At 44.4% G+C, this 19,711-nt stretch overlaps 1 protein-coding gene across 1 annotated transcript in view; it reads left to right on the top strand.

The window, feature by feature from the left end:
* LOC146808868 (phospholipase A2 inhibitor and Ly6/PLAUR domain-containing protein-like) overlaps nucleotides 1–19,228 on the top strand; it is an 84,675-nt gene extending 65,447 nt beyond the window's left edge. Inside the window, exon 5 of the mRNA XM_085614247.1 lies at nucleotides 18,236–19,228. Within this exon, the coding sequence (XP_085470373.1) occupies nucleotides 18,236–18,369 (134 nt within the window). The 3' untranslated portion in view covers nucleotides 18,370–19,228. The remainder of the gene's footprint in view (nucleotides 1–18,235) is intronic.
* Nucleotides 19,229–19,711: the final 483 nt, after the last annotated feature.

The raw sequence follows: 19,711 nt of genomic DNA, 5'->3' as shown, positions 1-19,711 counted from the left end.
CCTATAACATCTAACTGCAGTACACTGGTTGTACATGTGACATATCAGAATGCAGTCCACAATGACACCTGTAACACCTCTAACTGCAGTGCAGTGGTGGTACATGTAAGATCTCAAAGTTGAAGTACTGGGTATTTTAAGCCCAGCGGTGCAGGGGAACACACCCTATGACTTCGGGGTTCTTCCTGTTTCAGACCTACAGAAACACAGAGTCTTCTGGGTGAAGTCAAAGATCAGTTTATTGGCTGCAGACCAATTACAGGCGTCCTAGAAGTACAACAGCGTGTATGTTCTCAGGAGACTGCTAAAAATCACAGAAACGGGCTTCTCCTTAAATACAGAATTTCCTGCCTCAGGCATACATTCTTTAGTTTATGATATGGCCATTACATGTATACATTTCAAACGAAAAGGCAGAGTCACGATGACCATCCCACATTCCAGTTAAGCCAGCCCGCAATTATTTACACAGCAAAGCTCAGATCCCACATCAGATATCGATAGGCCCCAATAAACATGAGCATCTCCTGTTTTGGGAAACAAGCCATAAAGCAGGAACAGTCAGGTGTGAAAGAGATTAGCTGGAGGCTTGTGTAGGATGAAAAGACTTTATGGTGTGTCAAGCCCTGATGCTAATCACAGGTGGCCAGAGGACGGGGAACTCGTGAGGCCAGTTTGACCTGGGGCAGCGGAGCCAAGCTGCCCAGGTCACAGAAAAGTCAAAGAAAGCCACATGTGCTCTGAAAGGCCCGTTTTCGCTTCATGCTATATAGCCTATGTGAGGGCAACCATAAGATGGCCACCGATACAAAATGGAACCCACGCAGTGATGTAAAATAGCATATACACAGTGCATTCATAGCTAAAACGTTACACAAAGCACTTGTACATACCGCATTAAGCATTCGCGGTTCACTATTACCGAGATAGACAGGGGTAGGGCCCTGCCTCCTACGCGGTCCCAAATTCTAAATTACGACAGACCCTCCTTTTGCCCTTACATAGGCAATAACTATACTCATTTCAATCCGAGTCTAGGTCAATATTCACAAAGTCATGGAGATGTTGCTGTAGCATCATCCTATTACTCAGCTCGTCCCTCGATACAGGTTTCCTTACACATAATGTAGCACAGAGGCCACATATCGCGGGAGCACACTGTACGCACAGACAGAACAGGAAAAGGATGGCTAAGATCATTCCAATGACCATCAGAACTTTTCAACCCCAGGCAGATATCAGTTCCCAGAACCACCCCACCAGTGACCAATCTCCTTTATCCATGTGTATGGACTCAGATATTTTATGCAATTTGGAGATGGCTTGATAAACTGTTGGAGCGTTGTCTGGTATGAAAATGCACCAACTGGATTGGATAACCTTACATACCCCACCACGGTCTGCAAGTATGACGTCTAGAACCATGCGGTTCTGCAAAGTCATGAGGCGATCCGCTTGGAGCTCAGCTGTCAAATTACCAAGGGCACCAGCCGTAACATTAACAGTGGATTCAACCACACGAGTCAGTTGTCTCAGGTTCCTACTATTAACCATAGGTCCCCAAAATGGCAGGAAACCCAAAAAGAAATCTCCCGCTTCCTGACCGGCAGTATCCTCCTTACTAATCACGCCTCTCACAACTCTGGTCTTGTGATAGTCAGAGGCGGCAGTAAATGTTGGCGGTAGCAGATTTGCAATATAACATGTGCCCGAGAAGTCAGGGGGCAACCATGTATATGCTCGGTCATTGCAGATAAAATATGTACCCTTGGCAGCCAAAACGCAGGGGAAAACTGTGACGGAAAGGTGTACGTTTCAGTACAGTCACTTCTCCCCAGTTGAGCCCTAGGATTCTGACCATTACCTTGCAAACAGAACCGACCTATGTGGGGTACGACCCAGATTGGGGATGAGATTTTCCGCTGTCTTTCACCTAGACTAATACTATACCCCGTCGCGTTCCACCCTACATAAGCTCTCAGCTCCTCTTTGGGAATGGATGAGTATGCATCGATATCTCTACTCATATCGGCAACTCCTTTCATTAAAGCTTTATTATTGGTGCTAGGTCTGATGGAACGTGGTTGTCGCGGGGAGTATACTTCTAGTGCATAGAGAAACATAGTCTGGAATGCCCATGACGATCCATTGTAACTATACTGCAGCACCAGATAGGGAATACCCTTATTAATGGTATGTGGCATTAAACCACACACCCAGCAATTGGTTGTATTCATGACTAGCTGGTGCTGGTGCAGGAGCTGAATAAACGAGTTATTCACAAACTCTGATCGTCTAACTTGTTCATGTTCAGGCAGAGGGTGAAAAGAGTGTGAGGAGACAGTAGGAGGAGGTATAGGCTGTACAGTGGGGGCAATGGGCTCTTGAGAGGAGAAGAATACAAATCCTACAGTAAACATGATCATACTACATAATACAAACAGGCATAAAAACACAAAACGTTTGCTCTTCATTATTTTACACATTCTTGCTTTAAAGTTCATTTCCTCAGTGAGTCTCTCCATCTTAAAAAACTCCATCCTCTAATCGTGCCGCTCGCGGCGGGTGAGTTTCTTCTGCTAAGGAGTACGCCTGTTATTCCAGGGAACGCCCTAGACCAACCAGAACCGTTGACCTAACGTCTCCGGCCTGTACCCCAAAGTCTTGGCACCGCGACCCTGCGGCTGAACCCGGATGGTGGTTCGAAAAACAAAAATAAAGAAAGTCCTTCAGATGGGAGAGCTATGGTATCAAAAACAAAAAGGTGAGGAAAAGAATATTTATTTGTCCATAGGCCTTGGTCTCAGATTGTAGTGGAGACGGCCAGGTACTGTTTGATCTTGAAACAAGAGTTCAGGCTCGGTAGTGTCCAATCGAATTGACGGTGGCACAGCTTCTTGCAAAATATCGTCACTTTCCTGCGCTGAAGTTGTGCCTCTTCATGCGTGCATCACTGAACGGCACAAAACGAGGTACAGTGTCTGTTTCAGAGTCAGCGATACCCTCCTGGACCCACTGGTCATACGGCAGAGGCAAAGGGATCCTCTTCACGTGGGCGCCGTGGATCCAGTTTTTCTTCCCCTTCTCTCGAACAGCTGATCTTGTAGACAGTAGTACGAGGTGAGGGCCAATCCAGCGGGGCTCATCGTTGGCTTTCCGCTGGAAGTTTTTCACAAGGATCCACGTGCCTGGTTCGATAGGGTGTCCAGGAGCTTCAGAAGCCGGGGGAAGAGTATCGTGCACCTGTTGATGTAAAACACGCAGTTTAGCTGTCAATTCGTGCAAGTAATCAAACAGTACTGGATGCTCGATTTCACTGAATTTCGTCGGCCTTGGCACACCCCATACATTGGCCGGGCGGCCAAAAACAACCTCGTACGGACTAAGTCCCACTCGTGAGTGTACGGTCATTCTGGTGGACAGGAGTGCTAGAGGCAGAGCGTCAGGCCATTTAAGACCTGAGCTAGCTTGGATTTTGGCCAGTTTAAGTTTTATTGCGCCGTTGTAGCGCTCTACTAATCCAGCTGATTGGGGGTGATTTGCAGCGTGGAATTTCTGCCTTATACCTAGTCCCTCACATACATTCTTCATCACTTGGCCCACAAACTCACTTCCATTATCACTCCACACCATTCTTGGCATTCCAAACCTAGGGAAAAATTCTTTCACAAGGGCTTTGGCTGTGGACAGAGCAGTGTTATCCTTTAGAGGATAGGCCTCAATCCATTTTGAAAAAGCGCAAACAACCACCAATACGTATTTCAGGTTGTTGCACCTTTCCATGTGGATAAAATCTAGCTGCAAAACATCAAATGGATATGATGGAGGCGCAAAATGACCAGCTGGAGTTGGGTTTCCCCTACCAGGGTTGTACTTCAAGCATACCATACAATTCTTGACCACGTTCTCTGCACACTTAGGAATTCCAGCATTCTGCCATACTGGAGCTAACAACTTACGGATTCCTTTCGTACTGATGTGTGCCATTCCATGTGCCATAGTAACCACTGGAAGCACATATGCATCAGGTAACAACCATCGCCTATGTTCTGACAGATCAATCCAACAACCATTCTCATCCAACTTACCCATACTTTCTCTCCACTTGCTCAACTCTTTCTCTGTGGCTTCAGCTTGAAGGGACTTTACACTTTCTATTGTGTTTTCACACATTCCAACATCACCAACCCATCTTGCAGGGCCTGTAACATACATTCAAGTCTTTACATCTTTTGCTGTTTCTTTCGCGACTTCATCAGCAAACGCATTACCACGACCAACATCATCAGTGATTTTCTTGTGCGCACTGCAGTTCATAATCACAACTTGCAACGGTAGGGTCAGTGACTCAAGGAGATCATTCACCAACTTGCCATTCTGAGTCTTAGCTCCATGCAAAGTCAGGAACCCACGTTCTTTCCACATTCGCCCAAAATTATGAGCCACGCCAAAGGCGTACTGGCTGTCTGTGTATATGTTCACTTTCATTCCTTCAGACAACACGCATGCTCTCGTAAGGGCAATCAATTCTGCTGCTTGAGCTGAATTCTGTGGCACACGCGCAGTTTCAACAATCGTGTGCAAAGTCGTGATAGCATATGCAGCAGTCGTATCACCATTCGGAAGCTTGAAACACAAACCATCCACCCATAAAGTACCATCACACTCAGTCAGAGGAGTATCTTTGAGATCCACTCTCCCTTTCGTCTCTTCTTCTGTTCTGAACAGACAATCATGTTGCTCAATCTCATCTAGATCTGCTGGAATTGGCAATAATGTAGCTGGATTCAACGTGTTGCATCTCTTTATGTGTATGTGATTTGCTAACAGTGTCAGCTCATATCCAGATAATCGCGCACTAGTTAAGTGCTGCGTCTTGGTCCTGTTTAACAATGTGTCCACAGCATGTGGAACCGTAACAATCAATGTATTATCCATTACTAGTCCAGCAGATTGTTGAATAGACATAGCTGTGGCAGCTGTGGCTCTCAGACAACTTGGCAATGCCCTCGCTACAGGGTCCAAGGTTGATGAAAAATATGCGCATGGATGCGGTCTGTTGCCAAAAGGCTGTGTTAACACTGATAACGCGCAACCATCTTTCTCGTGAACATACAATGTAAAAGGCTTGCTGTAGTCAGGGGTACCCAACACAGGAGCTGAACATAATGCATTACGCAATTCCAAAAAACCTTTCTGACACTCTTCAGACCATGGGATAGGATTCGGTGTGTCTTTGCATGTTAATGCTAACAAAGGTTTTGCCAACAAGGAAAAATTAGGAATCCAATGCCTACAGTATGAAGTAATGCCCAAGAAAGCACGCACTTCTCTCTGTGTTCTTGGCACACTCAACTGTGCAATGGCTTGAATTCTTTCTGGGGTCAGTTTCCTTCCCTCCTTCGATAAGAGATGACCTAAGTAGGTCACTTCTTGTCGACAATATTGCAATTTTGAGAGAGACACTTTGTGATGGGAGGCAGACAAATGACACAACAATGACAAGGTAGCGTTTTTGCAAACCTTTTCAGTATCCGCGGCGATTAATAAATCGTCGACGTACTGAATGAGGATAGCGCCACTGGGTAAAACCAGTGCATCAAGCTGCGCTTTTAAAGCTTGGCTGTATATTGATGGACTTTCACAGTAGCCCTGGGGAGCGCGTTTAAAGCGGAAGCTTCGACCTCCTAAACTAAAGCCAAAAATGTCTCTGCTCTCTTCTGCAATTGGGATGCTAAAGAAAGCATTCTTTAGATCGATCACTGAGAACCATGCAGCGGAGGCTGGAATCATGGTTAACAAGGCAGTTATATCAGGGACAACTGGAAACTGTGGCACAACAATCTTATTAACCTCTCTAAGATCAATCACAAATCTGTAAACAGGTGGCTGTGAAGGGTCCGTTCGTTTTAAGACAGGTAAAACAGGACTATTGCAAACGTTGCCTCTTGTCTCTACAATCACACCCTTTTTAATCAAATCGCTGACAATTTCTAACAACGCTTTCTGACCTTCATTAGAGATCTTATACTGGGGAATGCGCGGCAATCTGACATTGGCTTTTAAAGTTACCACATATGGCGGTATTTCCAAAAGACTCACATCATTGGGACCAGTAGCCCAAAGGACATCCGGAAGGGATGACAATTCAGGTGGCATTGCATTTTTAGACAAATACATTGGGGAAATCACTTTCTTACCTAATGTAAGTTGTACTCCTGAGGGAGAACAATATAGTGTTGCATGCAATCTTTTTAGCAAATCTAAGCCTAGCAAATTTTCACCACAACCTGTCGTTAGAATGAGGGGTGCTTTTAGCTCACAAGGTCCCACAGAAAGAGACATAGGACTAGAAATCGGGTTCCTAACTGGGGCGCCAGAAAAACCTACTGAGACATTCATTTCGCCAGACAAAGGCACGCCAGGGAGTTTTGAATGCATGATTGAACTCTTTGCAGCACCAGTATCCAGCAGAAAGGGCTCCGTTACATTTGCTGTAGTCACTTTAACATAAGGTCCGCTCTGATCCACTGGCACTGAAACAACTCCCTCTCTCTGTCTACGGCTGTCCTAGTAATCATTATCTTCTACATTGTCGTCTTCTGCATAATAATCATTATTGTAGTACTGAGCTGTATTACCAGTCGCGTTGGCTTGCTGATCAAAGCGATTTATGGTATTTTGAGGAGGAAGAGGACGCGCGTTCTGGGGAGCATTTCCACGCCCTCTACCCCTAGGAGCTTGCTGACCACCTCTACCTCTTGCGCCATACGCATTACTGTTACGCTGCATTAATTTAGGGCAACTATATTTAAAATGACCTTCCTCTTTGCAATATGAACATTGGTTGGGACCTACTGGGATTCGTGGTTGATAATACCCATTCATTTGCTGACTATTCTGAAACTGTTGGGGCTGCTGATAGATACCTTGTGTTTGCCTATAATTACTCTGTCCTCCACTTGGCGGATAGGCCTGCTGTAAAAGGACCTTTGTCTTTAGTTCTTTCGTTTTCTTATCTGTTCTATACTTCTCATCTTTGTCTCAATTCTCATAATACTGTGCAGTAGCCAGTATTTGCACTGAAGAGGAAACAGCCCAAGAACTTTCTGAGTCTTTTAATTTCTTACACAACTCGGGAAGTAGATTCTGCACAAATTTATCAACGAATAACCGTTGGCCACCTTCAGTGCTTATGTCTTGGCCACTGTGGTCAATAAACGTTTCTTCAAACCTGGTGAAGAAATCAGACACTGTCTCATCTTTCTTCTGCTTGCATGTGGATAGTTTGTCCCAATTTACGCGCATCGCAGGCATTATAGTTTTCATATAAGTAATAATTCTACCAGGGAGCTCTGCTACCAAAGGCTCAGGTTTTGCACCACCAACTTGTCTAGCGTCTGCAGCAACGATATTAGCCCATGTGTCACCCAATTCTACAGCGTGATCTATATTACGAATGGATCCCCATAAAGGCTGTGGAACCACATTCCCAAACAGCATATCTATGTCGGCCAAATTCATTACACAAGATTCTGAAGTTTGGGACAACTCCTTATAGTATCCTGCAGGGTTTTTACGGGGATTAGGTAATGTCTGCTTAAGCGCTAACACCTCAGATCGCTTCCATGGAACATGTACCCAAACACGCTGAAAATGTGCTGGCATAGCAGCAATACCATGAGCGGCATCAGCCGCAACAGCTTCCTTCCATACCGGAGGGACTTCTCTCATAGGGTATTGTCGCGCTTTTCCCTTTCTCCCCACAGGGAAATCTTGGTCAAACAATGATTGCTGACAATCGCCATTTCTGAGGGACAGTAAAGTCGCGACTGCTTTATCTACCTTGGGGCCCACAATTACACCTGTTTCGAAATCAAATCGCACTCGACACAATTCCTGTGGGTTTGGGTTTGCACCCTTATCCTCCAATTCCTCACAGAGGAATTCACACATTTTATCAAAGACATACCTCTGTTTTGGGGCATCCCATTGGTGAAAAACGTTAACAACTGATTCCACATCATAGAGTGAAGGGAAACCAATCCACCTACGCGCCAGATGATCTAACACCTCTTTCTCGTCAGAACCAGGCAGCTGACTGCGCAATTGCTTACGCTGTAAGGCGGGAGTCGCACTAGATGATCCAAAGAGAGGCGACATTAGACTAGTAACTACATTAGCTAGTCGATGTCGTGCTGAAGGAGAAGTTGAGGCGAAAACAGGGGGATAGACAGAGGGAAGAAAAACAGATTCAGATACAGGTACCGGGGTAGTGCAGGAAGGAGCGCCAGAGGAGACCGCTGGCGTGCTAGGCAAAGTCGCAGAAAGCGCGGGGGTAACAGGTAGCAAAACTGGCGGTCCTTGAGAGGGCTGCACTGCAGGGATAGGAGCCAGCTGAAGAGGAGCTGGCAGCTGCAGGAAGGCTTGCGGCATATTTACTAGAGGCTGCGCATTTACAAGCTGTGGAGGCGCGGTTGCATTTTGCGCATACGGGGGTGTCGAACTTAGCAAATGGGACATTAGGGAATCTTTCTCATTCTCTTTTGTCTCATCTTGCACAAGGGGTGACAAAACAGGGTAACATTTATCAATCCCTAGTTTGCACTGTCTATGTAACTGTTCCTTCATTTGTTCCTCCTCATTATCTTTAAATTGCACAGCTGCTTGCATCACTGACATACCTCTCTCTCTCTTATCTCTTTTCGCTAGCTTAATTTCCTTCTGTTTGGCTTCCTTTCGCCATAGGCGGAAAGAATCAAACATCGCCGGCCGGGCTTTCTTTTTAAACAATTTCACTTCCAAATTATCTAAGATATCTGTATCGAAACTACCATTTTGGGGCCATTTTAAAACACCGTCCTTTCTGGTGTATCGGATCCATATTTCATTATATGCAATGGGGCCCACGCCATGTTTTACATAAAGCTCATAAGTTGGAGTTCCAATTGGAGGAACCGGACATGAATCCTCTAACTGGAAATCCCTTCCACAACCCAAACAAAACAATCTACAAAATACACTAGAACCAGGCATCTTCGCTCACTAGTCTAGTTTCAACCGTCAAAGGATTATCGAATACGATAGTCTCGTGAATACACAAGTCCTCTGGCTTTGGGACTTGCAAGCACCAAATCGAAATGATCCCGAAGGATACCAAATTCAAACTGGGAGACGCTCCACTTATACTTAACTGAATATTGATGATCGATGGCGTCACCAGAAGACTCTCTCAATTGTTTCGCTCTACCAAAATCGTCAAGGGTCCAAAACAGGGCGATTAATCAGGGCAGCAGTCCTTCGTAGCCGTCGGGACGCGGAGAACCTCGCAGAAAAGACCTTCGGACCACGTCGACATGCAGGGGTCGATGAAGTGGCGGCCTTCCACCAGAATTTCCACACGAAGCTCCTCACGAACCTCTGGCTTGGACCGGTACCCCTGAAATCGCCCCACGTTGGGCGCAACTGAAGTACTGGGTATTTTAAGCCCAGCGGTGCAGGGGAACACACCCTATGACTTCGGGGTTCTTCCTGTTTCAGACCTACAGAAACACAGAGTCTTCTGGGTGAAGTCAAAGATCAGTTTATTGGCTGCAGACCAATTACAGGCGTCCTAGAAGTACAACAGCGTGTATGTTCTCAGGAGACTGCTAAAAATCACAGAAACGGGCTTCTCCTTAAATACAGAATTTCCTGCCTCAGGCATACATTCTTTAGTTTATGATATGGCCATTACATGTATACATTTCAAACGAAAAGGCAGAGTCATGATGACCATCCCACATTCCAGTTAAGCCAGCCCGCAATTATTTACACAGCAAAGCTCAGATCCCACATCAGATATCGATAGGCCCCAATAAACATGAGCATCTCCTGTTTTGGGAAACAAGCCATAAAGCAGGAACAGTCAGGTGTGAAAGAGATTAGCTGGAGGCTTGTGTAGGATGAAAAGACTTTATGGTGTGTCAAGCCCTGATGCAAATCACAGGTGGCCAGAGGACGGGGAACTCGTGAGACCAGTTTGACCTGGGGCAGCAGAGCCAAGCTGCCCAGGTCACAGAAAAGTCAAAGAAAGCCACATGTGCTCTGAAAGGCCCGTTTTCGCTTCATGCTATATAGCCTATGTGAGGGCAACCATAAGATGGCCACCGATACAAAATGAAACCCACGCAGTGATGTAAAATAGCGTATACACAGTGCATTCATAGCTAAAACATTACACAAAGCACTTGTACATACCGCATTAACCATTCGCGGTTCACTATTACCGAGATAGACAGGGGTAAGGCCCTGCCTCCTACGCGGTCCCAAATTCTAAAGTATGACAAAGTGCAGTGCATTGGAGCTGAGTATGGCATTTAAAAAACCTTGTGTTTTTAAGTGCTGAGCTGCTATAGTGAACTTTCCTTTCAGCGTCGCTACGTGACTCACTAAGTAATGTGCATGCTCTACAAGGTTCTACAAAAAGAAACGCACAGCAGTTCTTTGGTTTACTAAGGGTGGGGAGGGCATATCCTTACCGAGTGCATTCATGTTTGGCTGTTTACATCGTGTATTATGTCATTTAGTATAAATATCATTTATCGGTGTTTGTGTGCCATGGAAGGCAGCCCACAACGGCACACCACATCATTAAATTTCACTATATACCACAACACAAAATACTATTCCACACAATTACACTCCAAAACACACAATCCAACTCCACATAATTCCAATACATTCAATACCACAAAATTACTATCCATAATTCCACAACACACCATGCCACATAATTCCAATACATAAATCCACTCCACACCACACAATTGCACTCCACACAATTACACAACTAACTAATTCAATCCAACCCACATAATTCCACAACACACCACATACACACACTACACATGAGTACAAGCATTTACAATGCAATAGACCTCACATTTGCAAGAGTTTGAGCTATTGGCACTGTAAATGACAATGCCTTTTATTTATGTGTTTTGAAAACCTGCAAGCAGTGCTAGAGAAGCAAGGCTGGCAGTAAAAGAGGTGCAGGTACTGCCAGCCTTGCTTCTCGTAAGCAAGGACTATAAGTACAAAGGGGCAGATTTATGAGCCCCTTGCGCCACTTTTGCGTCACTTTTCCCATGTTAAAAGTGACGCAAAAGAGGCGCAAGGGGCTCATAAATCTGCCCCAAAGTGTGTGTTTACCCACCACTTGCAGGTTTTCAAAACACATAAATAGAAGGCATTGTCACTTACTGCATTGCAATTGCTTGTTTATTTTGGAGTGGAGCAGATGTATGTGTTTTGGAGTAGAATTGTGGGAATTGGATTGGAATTGCTATGGAATTGAGTGGAGTGCAATTGTGTGGTGCAGTGTGGATTTGTGTAGTGGAATCATGTGGCATGGTAGATAGATAGGGGTGAAAGCTGCACATAATAGATAGACAGGAAGACAGAGAAGGCTAGGTAGTTTTTTGCACGAAGTGCAGAATGAATTACAGAGGAGCAGAAAGTGTGTGAGAAAGAGAGAGTGAGTTGGTATGAGAGGAGAGCAATAGACTAGAAAGAATGGTACTCAAAAGAGAGAAATGGGTGACAAAGCAAGCCAAACAAGAGTGAGAGAAAGAGCAAGGAATTGAGTGTGTGTGTATATGTGCTTGAAAGAAAGAGACTGAAGAAGCTAGAGAGAGAATGACTGAAACTATGAGAAGGGGAACAGATAGTGCGTGTTGGGATGAGAGGAACAACAGGAGACATTTAAAAAAATAGAGGATTAGTGCCTGCATGAATGTTAGACAAAGAAAGAGAGAAGGCAGAAGAATAGAAAAAAGAGCAGCAGAGAGGAAAAGAAAAAGCAGAGAGGGAAAATGGTGAGAGAAAGAATTAAAAGAGATAAATAGAGGCACGAAAGAGGAAGAATAGAAAAGGCGACAGAGAACGAGCAAAACTGAGAGAAGTTAATATATGGGAAAGGTGACATTTCAGGAAAATACATGGAAACCAGGGTGAAAAAGCAAAGGAGTAAAGGAGAGAAAGTGAAAACAGACCGAGATACAAAATGCGAACTGATGTTAGCCGAAGAAACAAAGGGAACGCTTGAGAACTAAAAGGTTATGTAATGTTAGAAATAAAAAGTAGAAAGACAAGAGAAAAAAGATGGAAGATATGAAAGAGGTAAAGTTAAGGGGGCACAGATGTTAGGAATATTAAAGAAATCTATGAAAGAGTGAGCATACTGAGGGCAAGAAAGAGAGGGGTGAAAATAAACAAGAGCATTATTATAGAGAGGCAGAAAGAGAGACAGAGAGATGAAATAAGAGGGCGAGGAAGATGATAGGAAAAAGAGAAAAAAGAAGAGTGTGCACCAGAGAGAATAAGATGGAGAGAAACATAACAAGAAGGAGAGAGGGATTGAGGAAAACGAAAGAGAAGGAAGAAGAAGGACAGAGTTTGTTAGGAAGAACGAAAGAGGAAAGAGTAGACGAGGAAGAGAAAGATGGATAGGAATTCGAGAGAGGGAGCAGAAGAAATCCTGCAGGCAACAAAGAAACTTATAGCAGAAAAACATCATTAAACGTTCTTCTGGTAACCCTTGCTTAACCAATTTGAGAGAGTTAAATGTTAGTGTTTTCCACAAACAAATTCAAAATAGTCGTGTCTTTAAAATAGATATGTAATTCTTTCCTCGGAGTACAACTCCAACTCTGTACTGGTTTTTTGTTGGTGAAGTTCCAAAACGGTAAACCCCAAAAAATGTACATGCCACATAAATAACAGGTGAAAACGTCCACTTTCTTTTTTTCACACTGTCGATAATGTGTGTCTTCATCTGAGAATGTCTTCTGTTTCTCAAATGCATGTGTGTGGGTGCGTATTGTTGCGAACATACAGAAATAATTAAAACAAGGTAAAGATGCCAACTACATACCATAATTGACAGACACAGACATTTGAAATCCAGCTGGATAGGTGTGAATAGATTTATTGGCCAAATAAGTAAATGGTGTTTAGGGAGCAAGAACCTTAAAATACAGTTATGAAATGTCATGAGGAAGGTGCATGTGTTTGTTATCCCAATGAAGCACAGGGTAACAAAAACGACCTTCCTGTGAGGGTTTATTGTGCATGTTTAGTGCTGATAATGTATGAGAATAGAAGCTGGAGATGCCTTATTCTTTCCTGTCATTTCAGGTTACCGCCTAGTGTTCTGGTGCACTAAAGGCTCCCTTCATTCACATTTCATCCATGCCCACCTGCCTCACACTGCTAACGAGGAATTCGACAGTGGCAGAGTACACAATTTTGCATAAATCATCAACTGACAACAAAACCGTTAGATCATCCCTGTGCATTTGACCATTGCAGGGTGTTATCACATGCATCGAGATAGCACTTATTGGGCCATATTCTCACGGAGCTATCGCCGGGTTAACGGCACTATAGCTCAGCCAAACTCGCGATAAATTTTTCACCCCATTCACAAGCTGGTGCTAACTGCCCATAGCACCTATTTACCTGCGATAGCAGCCTCAAAAAACATCGCCACAGTTGACCCCGGCAACTATCGCTAATGAGATGCAGAGTAGGCGTTCCCATTTGACGCGTTATCTGGTGACTATTGTATGGTACCGCCGTGTTGTGAATACTTGGTTAGCACGGCGTAAATTTACCGCGATGGACTGCGATGTTCATTTGATTGCCCACTCTAAATGGGTTGGGCCATTGAACGGACAAACCCCCATCAGCCCTTTTTCTGCCGGAGTAGTCTTTATTGCAGACATACTTAAGGTCCATCTGTCTGTAAATCAAGTGGCACGCTGTAAACCAGTCCCTTAGTCTTTTTTCTACGAACCTCAAAATCCTCCAGCAGGGCAAGCCTGAATCTGTATCCGCAGAAGTTGCATTGAAATCGGGCACCTTTGCTGCAAGGTTCCTCTGATGGCACTAGAGGTCTTGGAAGTCCAAAAATGTTTGAAGTCCCAACTTTTCAGAGACTGTTGGAGAAGTACAGCTAGACACAACCAAGAGTCCCAGACATCAAGTTTAACGCTTAGGCCCCAATTACGAGTCAGGGGACTCCCAACTGCACTATTCTGATATGGGTGTTGGGACCGTCATAAAAATGGTGGCAGAGAGGAAACAAAGCGGGCCCTACAGGGCCCCCTGGTGTTTTATGCCCTGTGGATGAACACAGGGAGACACAACGTGTGCCCCCCACGTGCATGCACACCAGGTTATGCACAGTATGGAGTATTCAGTCCATGCCATGCAGAAATTGTTTTTGGCTTTTCCATTTAGGTGCCCATTTTCAGGGCCCGCTGTGGGAATGCCAAAAACAAAGCCCGCCAGACAGGAGGAAACTCCTAATCTGGTTGGTGGTCTGAGCACGGCTTTGGCTGTGCAGCGGCGGGGCGGACCCGGCACCACACTGCCAAAGTCATAATCTGGCCCTTAGGGACCAGAATTCACACCAGCAGAGGAAACCATCAGGTCCAGTATAGGGTCAGTTGCATCTGATCAGGTGGACACTTCAGGAAAAGGCCTCCTGTAACTTGTTGTGTCCCTGGAGTCACAAGGGAGGTTATCTAACTGAACTTTAGAGTCCACTTCTTAGTATGGAGTACAAGTTGGAGCAGGTCCAGCCCTTCAGATCTCCTCCCAGGTCTCAAACAGCAGGTGCAGACCTTCTTTTGTTCTTCCACAAATCCAGAAAGTACTCTGAGGAGCTGGTGAAGAGGTCCATATTTATACAGTTCAATAGCCAGAGGATGGAGAAGAATCCTGGACACTCCACAACCAATTGGGAAAAGGTTCATGAGCATAATCCTACCCACATTTGCAGCACATTGTGTTTGCTGTGGTGCAAACTCTCCTAGCTGGCACTATTCAAAATGAATTCAAGATAGCACAGTCCTTCTGCACTTGGAAGGAGCTTGCATGTGAGTCACTTGTGTGTTTGGGGAAAAGAGCAGCCTCCTCTTCCTAAGCTACCCCAAAGTGGATCTGGGACCAGCTCCTCCTCCCACTGGGCTGGTGTCCCTCTGGACCTTGGGCCTAAAGAACATAAATTGCACAGTCAGTTCCTTCCTTAGGTCTCCTTTTACATTAAACTATGAATGGGTAGGCTTTGCCTATGTTCTTTTCAATTTAATAAAGTCCTGGAACTCCCCAGCTGCCCTGCCTGAGCTGATTTATATCACACTTTCTACCTCCAGTCTATCCTGTCACTTCTGTCTCTGCTCTGAGATCAGTTTTCGCACCTCGTTAATGTCAGGCAGAGCAGCTGCTGTCAGGCTATCTTTGCTAAATATTTATTACAAATCTGACTTTACCATTAGATTGGATTTTGTAAAATATCTCTTTATTCAGTTTTCACAGAGAAAAGCAAACAGTATAACATACCATCCAAACTATCGAGGACATGTGATTAGAACATACAGCAACCATTGCATATGCCTTCCAGAGGCCTGGGTCGGAGCACGATGCCAGTGTAACAGACAAAGTCTTTTCCCTTTCATTGGTCACAGCAGTATCGAAACCCAATAGTTTTACTTGTGGTTCAAGCGTGATCCATTAGCAATGAATCTCCAGCGTTTCCTCACTCCCCCTTTTCCCTCACTTCCCTCCAGGAAGCCTGGATTTTCTCAAATTTGCGTGGGCAACCTCTATCCAGGTACATCAGTTTCTCTGCCCCCATACACCAATCTGTGCCTTCCTCTCACTCCCGTATGGTTGGCAGACATGGCTCCACCCAGTATTTCAGTAGATCTCTATGTGCCATCATCAGGGCCAGGTTGCCGAATAGTAGGTCCTAGCAGTCCAGGGTTTGTTCGCCCCACATACCTAATGACACCAATTGGGGTGTGAGCATCACCTCGTAGACCAGGACTTCTGATATTCAATCAACCACCCGTTTCCAGTTGGCCACAATTTTCGGATTTTCCCACAATGTATGCATCAGGGTGCCCTTCATCCGACAGCCCCAAAGGCATTATTTGTCTGTTGCCCAACCTATACGGTACAGGCGGGTTTGTGTGTAGTATACCCTCTGGTCACTTTTTAATTGGATAAACCGGAATCCCGCCTAAACCGCGACCTCTCTGGGATACCCACAAGCCTGCCACCAGTTATCATCCCGAGTCTTCTCAGATACCTTTTCCATCTCCCTCAAAGGTTCAAGTGATGGAAGGCTGTTAATCAAGAGCTAAGAATAGAGTCAGGTCACTGCATGCTCTGTTAGGGGGCCCCCAGCATCCTGTATTCAAGTGGAGACTCCTTCCACCACCCCCATGGAGGGACTCACACTTACCCCATATAAATTGCATCTATTGGTATCTCAGATACTGACACCCTGACGGTCCATATTCAGCTTGTAAATCAGTAAACAAGATCTCTGTACCTTCCTTCCACATGCAAACCAGTTTGGCTATCCCCAATAGATCCTATTTTTTATGTCCCGCGCAGACCACGGAGGAGATCCGAGCCCCAAAGTGGGGTCTCCATTGTCAGTCTGCCTCGCCACCCTGATCTGCTAGTCGCCCTCTTCAATATGTTGGCCACCGTTTCCATGGGAAAGGGGAGGAGGGGAACTAGATTGAATTTTTAATAAATATTAAACATAGTGGATGTATAATTTGTCTCTAGCTGGTACTAAATCTGAGAAAGCTAAATTAATTTTAATCTATACTCTAGCTTTACTCATAGGACAGTCTCTCCAAAAAGTACAATGAAACTAGCTTTTGGGGGTTTGTTACTGTAGGGACATGGGACATTATATTTCTACATGTCCCATCTTTAAATTCTTGTGGGCTACAAGGCCTACATTGGGATGATTTACTAATATTTAAAAGGAGGGTTCTTTCCCAAGGTTCATTAGGCAGTTGGGGCTGCAGGTTAAATTGCAGTAGTTAGGGAGGCCTGAAGCCATGTTTTCCCTTTCATACAAGTACAGGGCACACTAAATGCTGCAGTTCACAGGTGACATTTATTTTCCCATGCCATAGCTTCTAGACCACATGCTATGACCTTACAGGTGCAGTTAAACAGGCCTCTCAGGGATTAGCCTGGTTCTACATGTTTTAGTGGTCGAGGCACATACACTAGGCACTGGAATGCAGAGCCACAGTGTGCAGAGTCTAAAAATCAGCACTAACATTCAGACTAAAGAAAGGGACATTTTCTCATACACCCAAATAAAACTCAGATCCTAACCTTGACCTTTACTTGGAGAAGCCTATTAACGAGTTCTGTTTTTTGCCCCATCCCTATTCTTTTCACATTGTGTGCTATATATTCATGGAAGGGCATTTCACACAGGTTCACTTTCTTCAAAGCATAAATTAGTTCATATCTTACTCAAAGTCTAAAATAAACCTCCTGAAATTTCTTCTGCTACTGAAATCTTTAAAAACAAATGATCAGCCAACATAGTCAGGGAGTGGAGATCTGACCCAAGCCTTGTGGTTCTATTCGCACTTTTAGAAAGGGCTAAACCATTCAAACTTTCATGCACTTCAACTAAGATAGGCTCAAGTGCAGTTGGTGTAACTCTAGCTGAGTAAACCTCCTAGGAGGCGCAAGCGACAGTCCCCTTGAACCTGCATTGAAATATCTGAGGTCCATTATCAGGATCCTAGCAAGTTTACAAAGCTGCTTCACTTAAGATATTCATTACACTGTGAGAGTAAACCACATCAACGGATATACGTATTCCTGTCCAACGTGGTCTTTTTTACCTGCCAAATGCAAGCTCTTCATACACATCTGGCTTTCAAAAACAATTATTGTATTTTATTTGTGTTGTCTCTACAATGTCCATCTATATCAACCGATTGTATCTGTAGCTCTATTGAAGCAGGACACAGAATGAGGTTGTTGTCTGCACAGGGCAACACATGAACTATCTTTGTGTCTGGCCTGAGCAGGGCGATGCTCCCCATGGTAACATAAAGTCTGCTTAATGTTATCACTACATGAGCACCCCCAGCCAGAACAGTAACAGTGCAGAGCTTTGGCAAGTTATACTCTTGAAATTAGCGCATCAGCACCATCATATGATGGAATGTGCCATGAAAAGGGTATACTTCCTCTCTTACTATTCAGTGAATATTCTGTGGCATTGTATGTGAAATGTAAAGTTCTGTGCTTGTGGTATTTTGCTTAGGCTCTGTGGATCTAATGTTAAGATCACACTGTGTAAACTGCACTTTCGATACATGCTTTGACCCACCTGTATTTCGCTTTGCAGACAAGATTGTGACAGCCGCATCTAAGAATTGTGTCAACAAACAACCATGTGAGGAGCCAACGGTGAATTGTCAAGGTGGCCCTATGGTAGAAGTTGAGCACTTCCGCTGCTCAGATGGCCTCGACCATTCCTAATAAAGGGCACAGCAACCTCTCCATGGTTGTGTAGATGGCATTGCATCAACCCTCCCTTTCCATAGCTCATGCTTTCCTTCTAGGACTGATGTCTATACTGTTTGCAAACTAGCTAGAAATATTTCCTCATGGCCAATCAACAAGCTATCAGATCTCTTGTGTGTCAAGTCATTTAGAGTAATGTGGGTTGTTTGTTTTCCAGCATTCATTCTAAACTACACTGTAACTAGGCGCCCTGGTGGAGCATTATCCAAAGCATGAGTAATGATCGATTGTCCTTTGTATCACTCTGTGTCTAGTAAGTACCTTTCCAGAGATGCACAAGAAAAATAATGGCACTATATGTTAGGCCATTGATATGCTGCCTTGATAAAGAGGAGACGGCAGCATAGGTTTGAAGAGTATTTGCTGCGGGTGAGAAGGCGCATGATGCCGGTGTAGATAAGAAGGGGATCTGCTTTTCAGTACACATGAATGTCCTTTCTCATTCAAGTTGCGCGGGTCCGCGTCTTTTATTCTGCTGAGTAGCTGTGCGCATTATAAGTCTAATGTCATCATCATCGAAGACAACATGGCCATTCAGAACAGATGGGCAAATGTTCCACCATTCCAGCTCCTGCAGGCTCTTGAACCAGGTACACTTAGGTTACAGAGTAAGACTGAGTATTCCATCAAATCTTGGTTTTGGAGGCATATTTGAAGGGTTAATGTGCTTGTGATTGCACATATGCTACCCACAACCTGTTTATCTGAAGCTCCTAGCAGCATTCTAACAGATAGGGTACATGGATGGTCTGGGAGTCAATCAATGAATCAATCAACATAAACTTTAAGTAATACAGACCATAACATACACATCAAATATAAATCATCCTCTGTATAGTCAATTTAAAAATACATTGAAAGATAAATATACAGTAAAGAATCCTAAAAAAAATCTAAAAAGATGGCAACTATCCTGCACACAAAAGCGGTTTAATCACAGCTGTTTCTAAGCCTGAAGGCAATTTTTAAAAAGCGAAGAACATTAAGAATGATATTTGGGAGTCAAATGCGTTGAATGCTATTTCTTAGAGTATTTGTAAGTTACAAATTCCTTGCAGTGCTCCCAGTGAGTATTTACATAATGTCTTCTAAATCCTATTGATGGAATGCCCTTGGTCATATTGCACCTGAACTGACATTGCTCAAGGATGCTCAAGATTATCAGCAAACCTTTAAGTCTGGCCAGACTAAAATGTTTCATTCAGCTACACACACCTTGACTGGACTAGCAAATGCACAGGAAGATGTCACCAATGTGTAGACATGTTCATATCCAGGCCACGCAAGTCTTGCAGCA

This window comes from Triturus cristatus, chromosome 7 (genome assembly GCF_964204655.1).
Source record: "Triturus cristatus chromosome 7, aTriCri1.1, whole genome shotgun sequence".
NCBI lineage: Eukaryota > Metazoa > Chordata > Amphibia > Caudata > Salamandridae > Triturus > Triturus cristatus.
This window is presented reverse-complemented; position numbering and strand designations above follow the sequence as displayed.